This window comes from Rhinopithecus bieti, unplaced genomic scaffold, assembly GCF_001698545.2.
Source record: "Rhinopithecus bieti isolate Rb0 unplaced genomic scaffold, ASM169854v2 scaffold_16175, whole genome shotgun sequence".
In the NCBI taxonomy this organism is placed as follows: Eukaryota; Metazoa; Chordata; class Mammalia; order Primates; family Cercopithecidae; genus Rhinopithecus; species Rhinopithecus bieti.
The window spans coordinates 54,214-66,819 of record NW_016808491.1 but is presented as its reverse complement, the minus strand read 5'-3'; the positions used below and the strand labels follow the sequence as shown (position 1 = coordinate 66,819).

The following is a 12,606-nucleotide window of genomic DNA, read 5'->3' as shown; positions in this document are numbered from 1 at the left end:
ACGGCTGAGTACCCTGAAGGTGTCCAGCTCCCTCAGGCCTTTCTCATTGGCATCATTCTGTGTCAGCTCCTTGCCTGGGTATAAACCTCCCCGATCGATGGAAATGGACTCCCAGTGGTGAGCCATGGCTTGGAGACAGTTTGGTTCATGGGCCCCACCGCACCGAACATACAAGGAAGGCCTCACTTGTGGTTGGGATACATTTGGCAGATTGGGGGTTTGACCTAGCTTTGGGCGTATTGGCTCCCTGACCACCATTAGGGCCCAGTGGGGTGCCTGAGTTAGGAGAGAGAAGCCAGCTTTCGGAAGTGCTGTAGCCGCAAGGCCCACTCCAGCTGCACAGGATAGGTGCAACTCACCAACGCAAAGTGAAAGTTGTGAAATTTCAAGTGACATAGTTCCCTTTTGAGAAAGTTTTGTAAACCTCTTTAAGAAAAACTTGAAATAGGCTGCTGTTTATTTCTTCTTTGAATTTCAGATTTTTTTTTTTTTTTTTTTTTTTTGAGACGGAGTCTCGCTCTACCGCCCAGGCTGGAGTGCAGTGAGTGGCACGATCTTGGTCACTGCAAGCTCCGCCTCCCAGGTTCACGCCATTCTCCTGCCTCAGCCTCCTGAGTAGCTGGGACTACAGTGCCCGCCACCATGCCCGGCTAATTTTTTTGTATTTTTTAGTAGAGACAGGGTTTCACCTTGTTAGCCAGGATGGTCTCGATCTCCTGACCTTGTGATCCGCCCGCCTTGGCCTCTCAAAGTTCTGGGATTACAGGCGTGAGCCACCGTGCCCAGCCTGAATTTCACATTTTTTTTTTTTGACATGCATAAGTAACTTTCTTCCTATTTTCTCAGACTTCTCTAACTCTCCATTTTAAAATATCTGCTATTGGGAAAAGCATAAACAAGCCTCCAGTTTATTTATAATGTGGGGTTCAGAGGAGGCAGCTGGCCAGTAGTTGTCTTACTGCAATTCTCTGATTAATGAGGAAAGGCATCATCAAGTGTCACAGCAATGGGATAGTTCATGTGATCTGGGAAAACCTACCTCTTTTCTAGTTCTAGTATGGGACACAGGAAAATAGCAGGACAATGCAAATACTGCTGTGTATTTGCAAAGTCTGCACACACTTTCAAGTGTGGATGAGTAAATCCTAAAATGAACCAAAGACATATGACTCTGACTTGCAGTGTTTCTTCTTCCTTTGTGTAAATGGGGGTGTCCCCCATGAGTCTCTGTTGTGTTTGGATGGGTTTGAAGATTCAGATTAGGAAAGCCCCTTTTCAGAACTCCTCCTTAGACCTGAAAACCCAAGTCTTTGCTTCCAAATAAATGCCTCCAGAGGACGGAGCGTGTTGATGGCATTTTAATGTAGGGCTTTAGCCTTTGACAAATGTGTGCTCAGAGGAGCTCAAGGCAAGAGATGCTAGTTCTGTGTGCAGGGCACCCATGTGTCCCTCCCTTTTCCAGGTGCCAGCGGACGTTGAGAAATGTCAAGATCGGATGGAGTGTTTCAATGCTGACCTGAAAGCTGACATGGAGAGGTGGCAGAACAACAAGAGGCAGGACTTCCGGCAGCTACTCATGGGGATGGCTGACAAGAACATCCAGTATTATGAGAAGGTAATGAGTGTGCCCAACAAGACTGGTTTCTAATGGCCGGAGCCTTTCACATGGGCCTACCAGAAATCCAGAAGCTGGGACTTCTGCTAGTCTCGTCTCCTTCCCTTATTTTAGCTGCTTAGTCTTGACTCCTGCTTCATGCCCTTGCCTGGCCGTGTGGCTGTAGTGCTGGGTTTGGCAGCAGAGGGGGTGCTCACAGGGGTTTCCCTTGCACATGCTGCCGGGGAAGCAGCCCACTGGTCTTCCATGCTCTCTGGGCCTGGCGCTAGTTGCTTCCCAGAGCCAGTCAGACTTTCAGCACAGGCATGCTGCCACCGAATGGAGGCTTTGGGGTTGTTTTACTCTGTGTTGGGGTTCTGTACACAGGGGCCCTTCACTTTGATTGTGCAGTGAACCCCTTTGGTCATCTGGTGAAGCCTATGGATCCCTCATCAAAATACTGTTCATTTGTTTTTTAAATGGACTTCAAAATATTGATTTTAAATACCTAAAATAAAGGGATATAGGATTACAGAGAAAAGCAATTCTATTGAACTATTGAAAAGTTTTACTCATGGATCCCCTTGACCTGTGGACCCCAGGTTAAGCACTGCACACACACACACACACACACACACACATCACACACACCCCACATACACACCCCCACACATACATACCACACCCACACACCACACATACCCCCCACACATACACCCCACATACACATACACCCCATGCATACACCCCACACCCACACACCACACACCCCCACACACACCACACACACCCCACACACAACCCCCACATATGCCACACCACACACACATGGAGATTACTCTTATCAGGCTACAGCCCAGTCCCCTCAGTCAAGGTTTGCTTGATTCATATATCCAGCAAACCAATGCGAGGCCAGGTGCAGTGGCTCACGCCTGTAATCCCAGCATTTTGAGAGTCCGAGGTGAGAGGATCGCTTGAGCCCAGGAGTTCAAGACCAGCCTAGGCAATGTAGTAGGACTCTGTCTCTACAAAAGATACACAATGAGCCAGGCATGGTGGCGTATGCCTATAGTTCCAGCTACTCCGGAGGCTGTGGTGGGAGGATGGCTTGAGCCAGGAGTTCAAGGCTACAATGAGCCATGATTGTGCACTACGGCACTCCAACCTGAGTAACAGTTTTTGACCCTGTCGCAATATATATATACATACGTGTGTGTGTATGTTTATGTGTATATATGTGTGTATGTATGTATATTGTGACAGGGTCACAAACTCTGTTACCCAGGTTGGAGTGCAGTAGTGCATTCTGTTTCCCAGAGTTCCTTTTTTCCGTAACTCCCACACCTTCCCTCCGCTGTTCAGCGGCCTTCCCACTACTACAAAACCAACAATGTCGAATGTCTCCATCGCTTCCCTTGGTAATTAATCCCAGCATTCCTAAAGTCCTGGTCCCGGGAGGACCCAACCCTGGTCTTAAGTACATGTTTATCTGTCTTCCCACTATATCACAGGCAGGGCCACCATCTTGCGGCCTGGTATTGCTTCTATACATACTTAACAAATGCTTTTTGTGCACTTGCTGTGTGCAAGGAGCAGTGTGTACCAAATTGATAAACAGCAGGATTCCTGCCCTGTGGAGGGTATGTATTCATCAGAGGAGCCCACAGCTTCAGAGTGAGATAAGGGAAAGAACGGGAAACAGGGGGAGAAAATACCAGGGGGCATAATGCAGACTAAGGGTGGGAGGGGTGGGTAGAGTGGGCAGGAAAGGCCAGTCTGAGGAAATAACATTTCATCTGAGTCTCAGAGACAGAGGCTTGGAGAACATATATTCCAGGTAAAGAAGACAACATATGCAAGGTCCCTGGGATAGGAAAGAGTTTGGTACATTTGAGGACCAAATAGAAAACTGGTATGGCCTTGGTTTCTCATGGCTGACATACAAAGTCCATTGCAGATCGGAAGTGATGGCCTAGGGAGAGAGCAGGACCTGGAATGCCACAGACCCCAGACCATCTTCTGTATATAAGGTGGGCTTCTGAGTTTAGCTTCTTCTCTAACCTCAGAGTCACCAAGGAGGAATCAGGAAGCAATTTCACCACTCCTTTTTCTGGCTTGACCTAGGATGCCCGTCTCCTCCTCCCTCCTCAGAACTTCTGCCACCTCCTCAGAATTCCTTCCACCTCCTCAGAATTCCTCCCACCTCCTCAGAACTCCCCTCATCAGAACTCCTCCTCCCTCCTCAGAACTCCTCTCACCTTCTCAGAATTCCTTCTGCCTCCTCAGAACTCCTCCCCGTCATCAGAACTTCTCCTCCCTCCTCAGAACTCTTCCCACCTTCTCAGAATTCCTTCTGCCTCCTCAAAACTCCTCTCCCTCATCAGAACTCCTCCTTCCTCAGAATTCCTTCTCCCTCCTCATAACTCTTCCTCCCTCCTCAGAATTCCTTCTCCCTCCTGAGAACTCCTCCTACCTCAGAATTCCTCCTCCCTCCTCAGAACTCTTCCCACCTCCTCAGAATTCCTCCTCCCTCCTCAGAACTCCTCCCCGCTCCTCAGAACTTCTCCCACCTTAGAATTCCTCCTCCCTCCTCAGAACTTCTCCCACCTTAGGATTCCTCCTCCCCTCTCAGAACTCCTCCTACCTCAGGATTCCACCTCCCCACTCCTCAGAACTCCTCCCCACTCCTCAGAATTCCTTCTCACTCCTCAAAACTCCCACCTCCTCAGCATTCTTCCTCCCTCCTCAGAACTCCTCCCACCTCTTCAGAATTACTCCTCCCTCGTCAGAACTCCTCTCACCTATTCAGAATTCCTCCCACCTCTTCAGAATTTTTCCCACCTCCTCAAAACTCATGCCACCTCCTCAGGATTCCTCCTCTCTCTTCAGGATTCCTCCTCTCTCCTCAGAACACCTCCCACCTCCTCAGAATTCCTCCTTCCTCCTCCTCCCTCCTCCTCCAAACTCCTCCTACCTCCTCAGAACTCCTCCTCCTTCCTCAGAACTCCTCCCCCCTCCTCAGAACTCCTTTCACCTCCTCAGAATTCCTCCTATCTTCTCAGGATTCCTCTTCCCTCCTCAGAATTCCTCCTCCCTCCTCAGGATTCCTCCTCCCTCCTCAGAACTCCTCCCACCTCCTCAGAACTCCCCCTCCCCCCTCAGAACTCCTCCCACCTCAGTATTCCTCCTCCCTCCTCAGAACTCCTCCTCCTTCCTCAGAACTCCTCCCACCTCCTCAGAACTCCTCCTCCTTCCTCAGAACTCCTCCTACCTCCTCAGAATTCCTCCTGCCTGCTCAGAACTCCTTTCACCTCAGAATTCTTCTTGCCTCCTCAGGATTCCTTCTCCCTCCTCAGAACTCCTCCCACCTCCTCCCGCTCCTCAGAACTCCTTTCACCTTCTCACAGTTCCTCCCACCTCTTCAGAACTCCTGCGCCTCACAACCTCTCCTATTCCCTCAGAACTTCTCCCCACCTCTTCAGAACCTCTCCCCACCTCCCCCAAACCCCTCCTGCCTTCTCAGAACCCCTCTCCACTTCCCCGAAACTCCTCCCACCTCCTCAGAACTCCTTCTTAAATGACTCAGTACAAAGTCCTCCTTCAACCCTGGGCTGCTACTAAAAAGCCTTGTGTGATTCACCTGCCCTCTTTATGCAAGAGACTTTCCAAAGGGAGAATTATTTCTGCTCTCAGAGGACAATGCCAGAGTGTTCTGAGTTCTTGGCCTTTCACAAGGATCTGGGATGAAAAGAGGTTGGTGTAGTGGAGAGAGCATCAGTGGGGGAATCATGAGCTCTGCCATGGACAAGCTGTGTGTCTGGGCCAGTTATTTAACCTGAGTCTTGTCTTCCCCATCCGTGAAATCAGTGTGTATGTGTCAAGTAATAATTCTCCTTCATAGAGGAGCTGTGAGGACTGGTGATAACTAATGTAAAGTATGTCACCGTGCTTGGACATAATAAAACTCAGTAAACACCGGCTTCCCTCTTCCATGTTCCCTTTTGGGAGATTCAGGTGTGGCTCAAACAAGCAAACTTGAGGTTGGTGAGAAAGAGTGGGCTTTCCACCTGCTCCGATTCAGGTGGCTGGCCTGCTCCAACTATGATTTCCATCCTACACAAGCGCCACCCATACCTGGAGCAGTGTCTCCATCCCTGCTGAGGTCCTAGGGCCTCTTCAGGGGTTTCCTGCTTGGGCTGTTTTCTGCTTTTTTGAAAGGAAAAGAATTTCCTCCAGCGAATCCATTTCCATTCACTGGATATGAGCTTTACAGACCAACATGAAGGCATTTAAGCCTTGCAGAGATATTGCTGTCTTTCATAAAGATGGGGTGACACATTCCAAACAAACACTTGTTACCTCCTTGTTTGTAATAGTTATGGAGGATACATCCAGGCATCGTTAGACAAAGGTGACCCAGTAGGATCCACAGTGAAAGGGTAGATCCGAGCAGAATTGAGAAGCTGACCCAAAATCAGAAACTCAAAGCTGATACTATGTGTGTTTGTTGTCTTTCCAGTGTCTCATGGCGTGGGAGTCGATTATTCCACTACTGCAGGAGAAACAAGAGGCCAAGTAAGTTCCTTCTTGGGACGGAGACTCTTCTACCTACACAGAGCCTGGCACCCCATACCAGAATGTTCCTGCAGTGCCAGAGATGCAGCGCTGGGAAAACAACCACAGAAGCATCTCTCCTTTGTGTATTTTTCCCTCCCCCACCTTTCACCCCACAGTGGTTTTCAATTAGTATTTATTCCATGCTGGAGTCTGTGAGGCTGGAATCGTCTCTCAGCGAGAGCAGCATACCTCCGTGTCATGAAGGCACCTGTTCAGTGAAGCACTACGAAAATTTGAAACCAAGGGACAAGACAACCTGCAGCTGACGCTCTGGCATTTCATGACAGTTTCCTCTTTAGGGACAGCTGAGTTGCCTGTGGTGGGAGAGAACCCAGGGCCTGCTTTTCAAGGAGGAGGAGGAGGCAGGAACAGAAGGCAGCTGTTGCTTTCTGCGGAAACCTGGCGCCTCTGGAATTGGCCTCTGTAAGCATTGACGCGTCTTGGCCTAGGGGACGTTGGTGCCTCCCTGGCAAGTCCTTAACGTACAGTGACCTGTAGCTGTGAGTGTGGCCTGCTGCCTGCTTGTGATGAGTCTTATTGTTTCTGTTTCACACAGGGACATTTAAATCAGTGTCAATGTGCGTCCATGCTTGAATGAGCAAGCCAGCGTCCTCGTCCTCCTGCGATGCCTTTGGGAAGCTCAGGGTAATGCTCCCGAAGCTCGTTTCTGACACTAGAATGCGATCGATTGGAAACTTTTCTGTAAAATGAAAACAATACTTTTTTTTTTCTTTTTTCTGTGAAAGTCTTCAGTGTTTTGCTTGTTCACTGTCATCAGAGCAGGGATTAGACCTGTTAGGAAATACCTATTGTCTTGAAGTCAGAGTAGCTCCCCCATTGTTGAGATCAGTGGGCATATACCAAGCTCCACACCCTGTGTCAGCTTTGTGCAATTTGCCTTTACCTCACCAAAAATACCTACTTTAATATTTCCTCCTGTGTCCATTGAATGTCTGGGCAAGCCTTTGGTGAGGGGCTGGTATGTCGTGTTGTTATGATGCAGTCGAAATTTATCAACGCAGTGTGAATGTTCTACATAAAGTGCTTTAACCCTTAACATTTCCTGGTCAGGAAGGAAACTCAGTACCTGGACTGGTCTCGAAAATGACAAATACAACGGCGAGCCCTTTGTTTCCAGCTAAGCTAAAGTCTCCTCAATGTGCAGCCAGATTCCTGGGGACTGCTGACTGTGGTTCCAGGCTGCATTTCAGACGATGACCAGGTTTACTTCTTAGATCACAAAGCAAACAGTCACCAACGATCTATCTTCCAACTCCTTTTTTTTTTTTTTCTGCTGAAATGAAGCTACATGTCATGTTTGTGTTCTTTCAACCACGGCTCATCCCTGTACAACTACAAATCTGAGCCTCAAATAAGCGCTCGTTTTGTTTGTTTTGTTTTTAATGAAACAGCTGTAAGATGCTGCTTCAGATGCAAGTGCACCTGGAAATACTGGTCAGCGGGCAGCTTGTCAAGGTCGCTTAAGCCCACTTTTAACTGCAGGTCATCCTCGCATCGGCCAAGCCTGTGGTGCTGTTGATGCCACAGCTGGACAGCATAGGACGGCTTGGTTCTGTTTCATTGTGTTTGACAATGTTGCAGTTTAAATGATAACGTTTAAATCAATTGGTACTTGCCTGTACTGTTAAACCCTGTTTGTGCCATTCTCAAGTCCTTTGAGGTGAATTTTCAGTTTGGTATAGTTAGAAATGACTCATTGATGTGGAAAGGTAAGAACAACCCATGTACCCCCGAGTGATTCTGTGCTTCATTCTACCTCTAAGCCATCGTGTTGGCGTGGGTATGGACGCCTGGGTCTGACCTGACACTGTGCTGGGAGAATCAGGGTGTATGTCTAATGGCAAGTTGACAGCCCTCTGTTGATATTTGGCAGAAGACGCCAGACCAGCCCAGCAGCAAATGCTCATCTTTGGGAACATAGGAAGCTCTGCCTTGGGGAAGGTATGCTTTACAAATGTGCAGTGCAATGAATGCTTGGAAAAAACTGGAGTTACAGGAAAATGAAATCTGACTGTCTGCTAGTTGCCAAAGCCCGGAAACATTCCTGTGTAATGGTTAGTTGGGAAAGAAGGCAGCACTTGAAAAAATTCATCAGGTTCCTCACTGGGAGATGTGGGAACGGGCGTGGGATGCACGCGGTCGCTCCCTCTCCTAGTGAGAGGCAGATGGCTGGCTCTGAAGGGAGGCAGGGACCGTGGGATTTGGTCTTGCTCTGTTTGGTCCCCATGTGATGCCCTGTGCTGTGAGACATCAGGAAGATCTGGAACAAGGCAGACTTTCTGTCGTCCTGGCATGTTATTGATAGCAAAGCCAGGAAGTCCAGAGTACATTACGGATTTTCTGGGAGAAATAGTCCTTCTGAAGAAAGGATTCCTTCCCAGCCTCCAGGCTGGTGTCTCATGAGGTGAGGAGGCTGGCCCAGAAGGAAGGGTGTGTTAGGTGGTGAAGCAGACTCCCCCAGGCCTCTGAGGGCCAGCAGCCCCAACCATTTGCCTCATCATTTTGATCAAGCACACAGGAGATATTCCCTGGAAGTGTCACACGGAGGCTTCAGGGCCAAAGACTGCCTTGTAGAGGTTTCATCACCCCATCCTTCTTGGCTTCCACAAAATTGTGGTCCTGAGATCACTACTCCTCTCTTAAATATTTATTATTACTATTTTTTACTTTACCTCAAGCAGACAGACATAGGTTTTGAGGCTTGAATACATGTGGCGGTGGAATGCAAGGCCCTCCCTAGCAGCTACCCCAGGCCTGGGAAGTGATAGATTTCATTCGCCTGGGTTAAAAATCCAGAGGAAGACAGAGGAGAGGAGTCCTAGGAACTGATTAGATTTTAGAGATGCAAGTGATGTTTAAGAGAGCCTTGTGGTTTGTAGCAAGCATGGGCACTGCTTTTTCTTACTAATGTGGTAGATCTACACAGACATTCTAGGCTGTTCTGCTCAGAGCAAGGAACCACTACTCCTCAATGGGGAGGGAACATACCACCCAACCAGGCTTAGCGTTGGGTTTTATCCTTTAATAGAAGTTTTATAATGATTCCTGTTCAACTTAAAGTGTGATTATGGAGATGACTGGCTCCATATTTCACCATGTCGTTCCTTCAACTCACCAGACACCTTTCTTTAGCTGAAATAAACTGGCATGACCTGGAGATCATGGTGACTGTAAGCTAAGTCTGTTTTCATGCCAGATTTCAGCCCCACCCAGAGTGTGTTCTAGACGTTGTTGATTTGAATGGTTTTCTCAGTTACCACTCCACATGGGGAAGTTGAATGAAGGCACACTGGCTGCTCACTTCGTGTGAGGCTGCCTTTTGTGATCAAATGACAGGAAGTTCTGCTTTAAAGGAGGGCATGATGACCATGTGGCAGTCTGCAAGTGGAATTTCTCTCTTGGGATGGCAGCCCAAGGAACATCCGGAGTTTGTGTGACTTGGTCCTGCCATTGTTAGCTTTGAAATCACAGGCATCGGGCTCTGTTTTGACACTATTTGTTGGACTATGGGACAGTCATTCTTTACAGTCTGTCTTGAGCTGGTGAGAGGAGGAAGAGGGAAGTCAAGAGCAACCCCCAAGGCCTGTGTTGGCATCTTCTGCTTGCGTCTTGGGGTGGGTTAGAACTGGGTTCCAGTCTGGCCAGATGGGTTGCTGGTTGCACTGAGGGGTGATTCCTCTCAGAAGATGGGCTGCCTGTGGTCAGGACAGGACACACCAATCTGGACTCCACCTTCCCAGACACCTACTTTAAGGACCTGTGGAAACTGGGTGATCCAGTTATAGGGCTGGGGCAACCCTGCTTTGGCCACCTTCATTTACAAACTTAGGTTGGGAGTTTGGATTTCCTGTCTCACTTCCAAAAGCCTTCAAGATGGCAGCAGATGGACACACCCTCTCATTTCTTATGTCTTCTCTGTCAGATGGCAGGAGGCATTTATCAGTAAATCTGAGGAAAATGTTCTCTCCTGGGCCAGCCTCACAGCTTGCATTGGGTGTGTTGGAATTGTTCTCTTCTGCCTTGTGATTTTTTCAACTCAGTGAATAAACCAGGAATCCAAATTTTCACCAACCCACCCTGTAGGTTGTCAGCTTTTTGTTTGAGGGATGCCTGGTCTCCTCACAGTTACACGTATCAGAGAGTGTGTAAGTTGTCTGTGTTGGAAAGGTTGGGGTGGGGGCTCTGTCGCAGAGGGTTAGTCTGTTCTTTCTTCACCATAAATTTGAGATGCATCCTAAGTATGACTGTCTAACCCTTTCTATGTGGCAGAAAAATATGTTTTCCAGGTAGTTTTACTACTATAGATAGTCTGTAAATAAGTGCTTTGAAGAAAATAACAAACCAATAAGATATTTGTCTCCTATATAAACATTCTGTGTATTTAGCACTTGAAAACCAACAAATCTAGAATTTAAAAAAATGCCACAGACTGTTAAAAGCCCAACTCTACTTTTTTGAGAATTCGTCCTTACCTACTAATATGCCTTATTCTTCTTCAACTACTGTTTTAAAAGTCCTGGGTAGAAAGAGTTTTAGAAATGTCATCAGTTGTTCAGCTTCAATAATATGGAGATCTAACATAGTCAGTCCTCAGGCCCCCTAAAGAAACAAGCAAGAAAGTGAGGGCCGTCACTAGGGTTGGCTTTGGGGAGGGGAAAACTAAGTACTGCTTTTGCCAAATAGTATTTTTGATAATGTAAGGAAACACAGGGACCACAAAACCTTTTTATTTTTTTGTTTTTTTGTTTTTTTAAGTGTGAAAGATTAGTGCCTTTTGGCATACTATTGATTTTAGAAGATATAGTATTGGCAGCGACAAATCATGTAGAAACAAAGAATTCTATAGATGACAGCAGTATTAAATGTTACTCCTGATTCTGCAGAACAGCTTTTGAAGATACTGGGGGTCGGGGGGCGGGTATCTTCAAGCCTCAGAGCAGCTTGTTTCAGATAGAAATTCTCCATGGGTTGAAATGCCAAAAACAGAAAACATGATGTTGACTCACATAATTTAGTCCATTTTAGCAGAGCCTTTAGTGTTAGTACCAGTGGTGAGGAGAATTGCATATTCTCTGTCAGCAGCTGCACCCCTGCATCAGGTGGTTCTGGGCTCTCTATAGGCCGGTCCTAGTAGGTGACACCTAGCAACACCCCTGTTGGACAGGATTGTTCACAGTCTTAGACCAACACTTCAGTCAGAAATGATACTGGGAGTAGGAAAGGAAAATCACTTTTTTTCCTCCATGTGGAAATGAGAGAGGAAAGTGGATTGCAAACTGAAATGTGAATCAGTGTGATGAAGCAGTAGCTCTGTCATCTGGGCCTTTATCCAATAACAAACCAGCATCTCTTAATGGCGCTTTTGGCCTGGACATCCCTGAGGTTTGGGTCCTGTCTGGTGGATTCCCTGTCCATTGTATTTTCTGTGTGCCTGTTCCCTTCATCGCTGTGAGTTAGGAGTGCATTGAGAGATGATGTCCATCTGATATATTCCTGTGAAATAAACTGCCAGCAAACTTTCTAACTTGTATTTTAACTGTTAAAGAAGAGATTAAAAACTTTGGCTTTGGACATGTCCACATTATGGACTGTTATTTCTTATTTTAAGAGTCATTCTTTACGTTTAAAATTTTAAAATAAAACCTTCTGAGGTTTTGATGAAGTCCGCCTGTAAATGTTACCTTCTCTCCATGCTGCCATTATGCCAAAACAAAAGCTGTGAAAAAAAAAAAAAGTGCTTGAGAGTGTGTGTTGATGAGCAAGTGATTTATTTACAGATGGAAGTCTTTGTTTCATGAAGCTACCAAACTTTAAAAAGAATGTCACCTTTTTTTTTTTTTTTTTTTTTTGATTGGAACCAGTGATTGTAAAATGTAAAGAGTCGTTTTTTTGTTGACTTTTGATGCTGGCACGAGGTTTTTGTCCACTTTTTTCATATATCTGTGTATAAAAAATTGTTGTTTACTATGGAATTAGTATTACATTTTGAGGTAAAAGAATTTGTATTGCTTGATAAATATTAGCTTGTAAATTTAAAGTTTCTTTACTTCAATTAACTTAAAGGACCAATAAACCCATAAAAGATGCTTTCTTTATCTTGAGTCATGTGGTCATTTGTACCTTTCTGTAAGGCAGAAAAACATGTGTGCCTGTTTTTTTCTTTTCTTATTTTCTCTTTACACATTATCGGTTTGCCTGTAAGAATCAAGATATACAGAGCAACAGGAGAAAATATATATAATTGAACTATTTGTGTTCTTCTTCACTTCTTTATAGGCCCAATTTACCCTCAGTTTACCCTCTTCTACATCTTCCACATCAGCACCAATCTGGGGAGATGAAGAAACTTCCTAATGTAGTAGCCATCATGATTG

At 46.4% G+C, this 12,606-nt stretch overlaps 1 protein-coding gene across 2 annotated transcripts in view; it reads left to right on the top strand.

The window, feature by feature from the left end:
* SNX30 (sorting nexin family member 30) overlaps positions 1 to 12,327 on the top strand; it is a 125,073-nt gene extending 112,746 nt beyond the window's left edge. Inside the window, exons 8-10 of one of the 2 annotated variants that reach the window (XR_001888123.1) lie at positions 1,463 to 1,615; positions 6,114 to 6,634; positions 6,768 to 12,327. Coding sequence is in view for 1 of the 2 variants with exons in the window: in XM_017886752.1 (XP_017742241.1) it covers positions 1,463 to 1,615; positions 6,114 to 6,173 (213 nt within the window). In the remaining variant the exon portion in view is untranslated. Of the gene's footprint in view, positions 1 to 1,462; positions 1,616 to 6,113 lie in introns of both variants that reach the window. The other variant, XM_017886752.1, reaches the window with a different exon arrangement.
* The last annotated feature ends 279 nt before the right edge of the window (positions 12,328 to 12,606 follow it).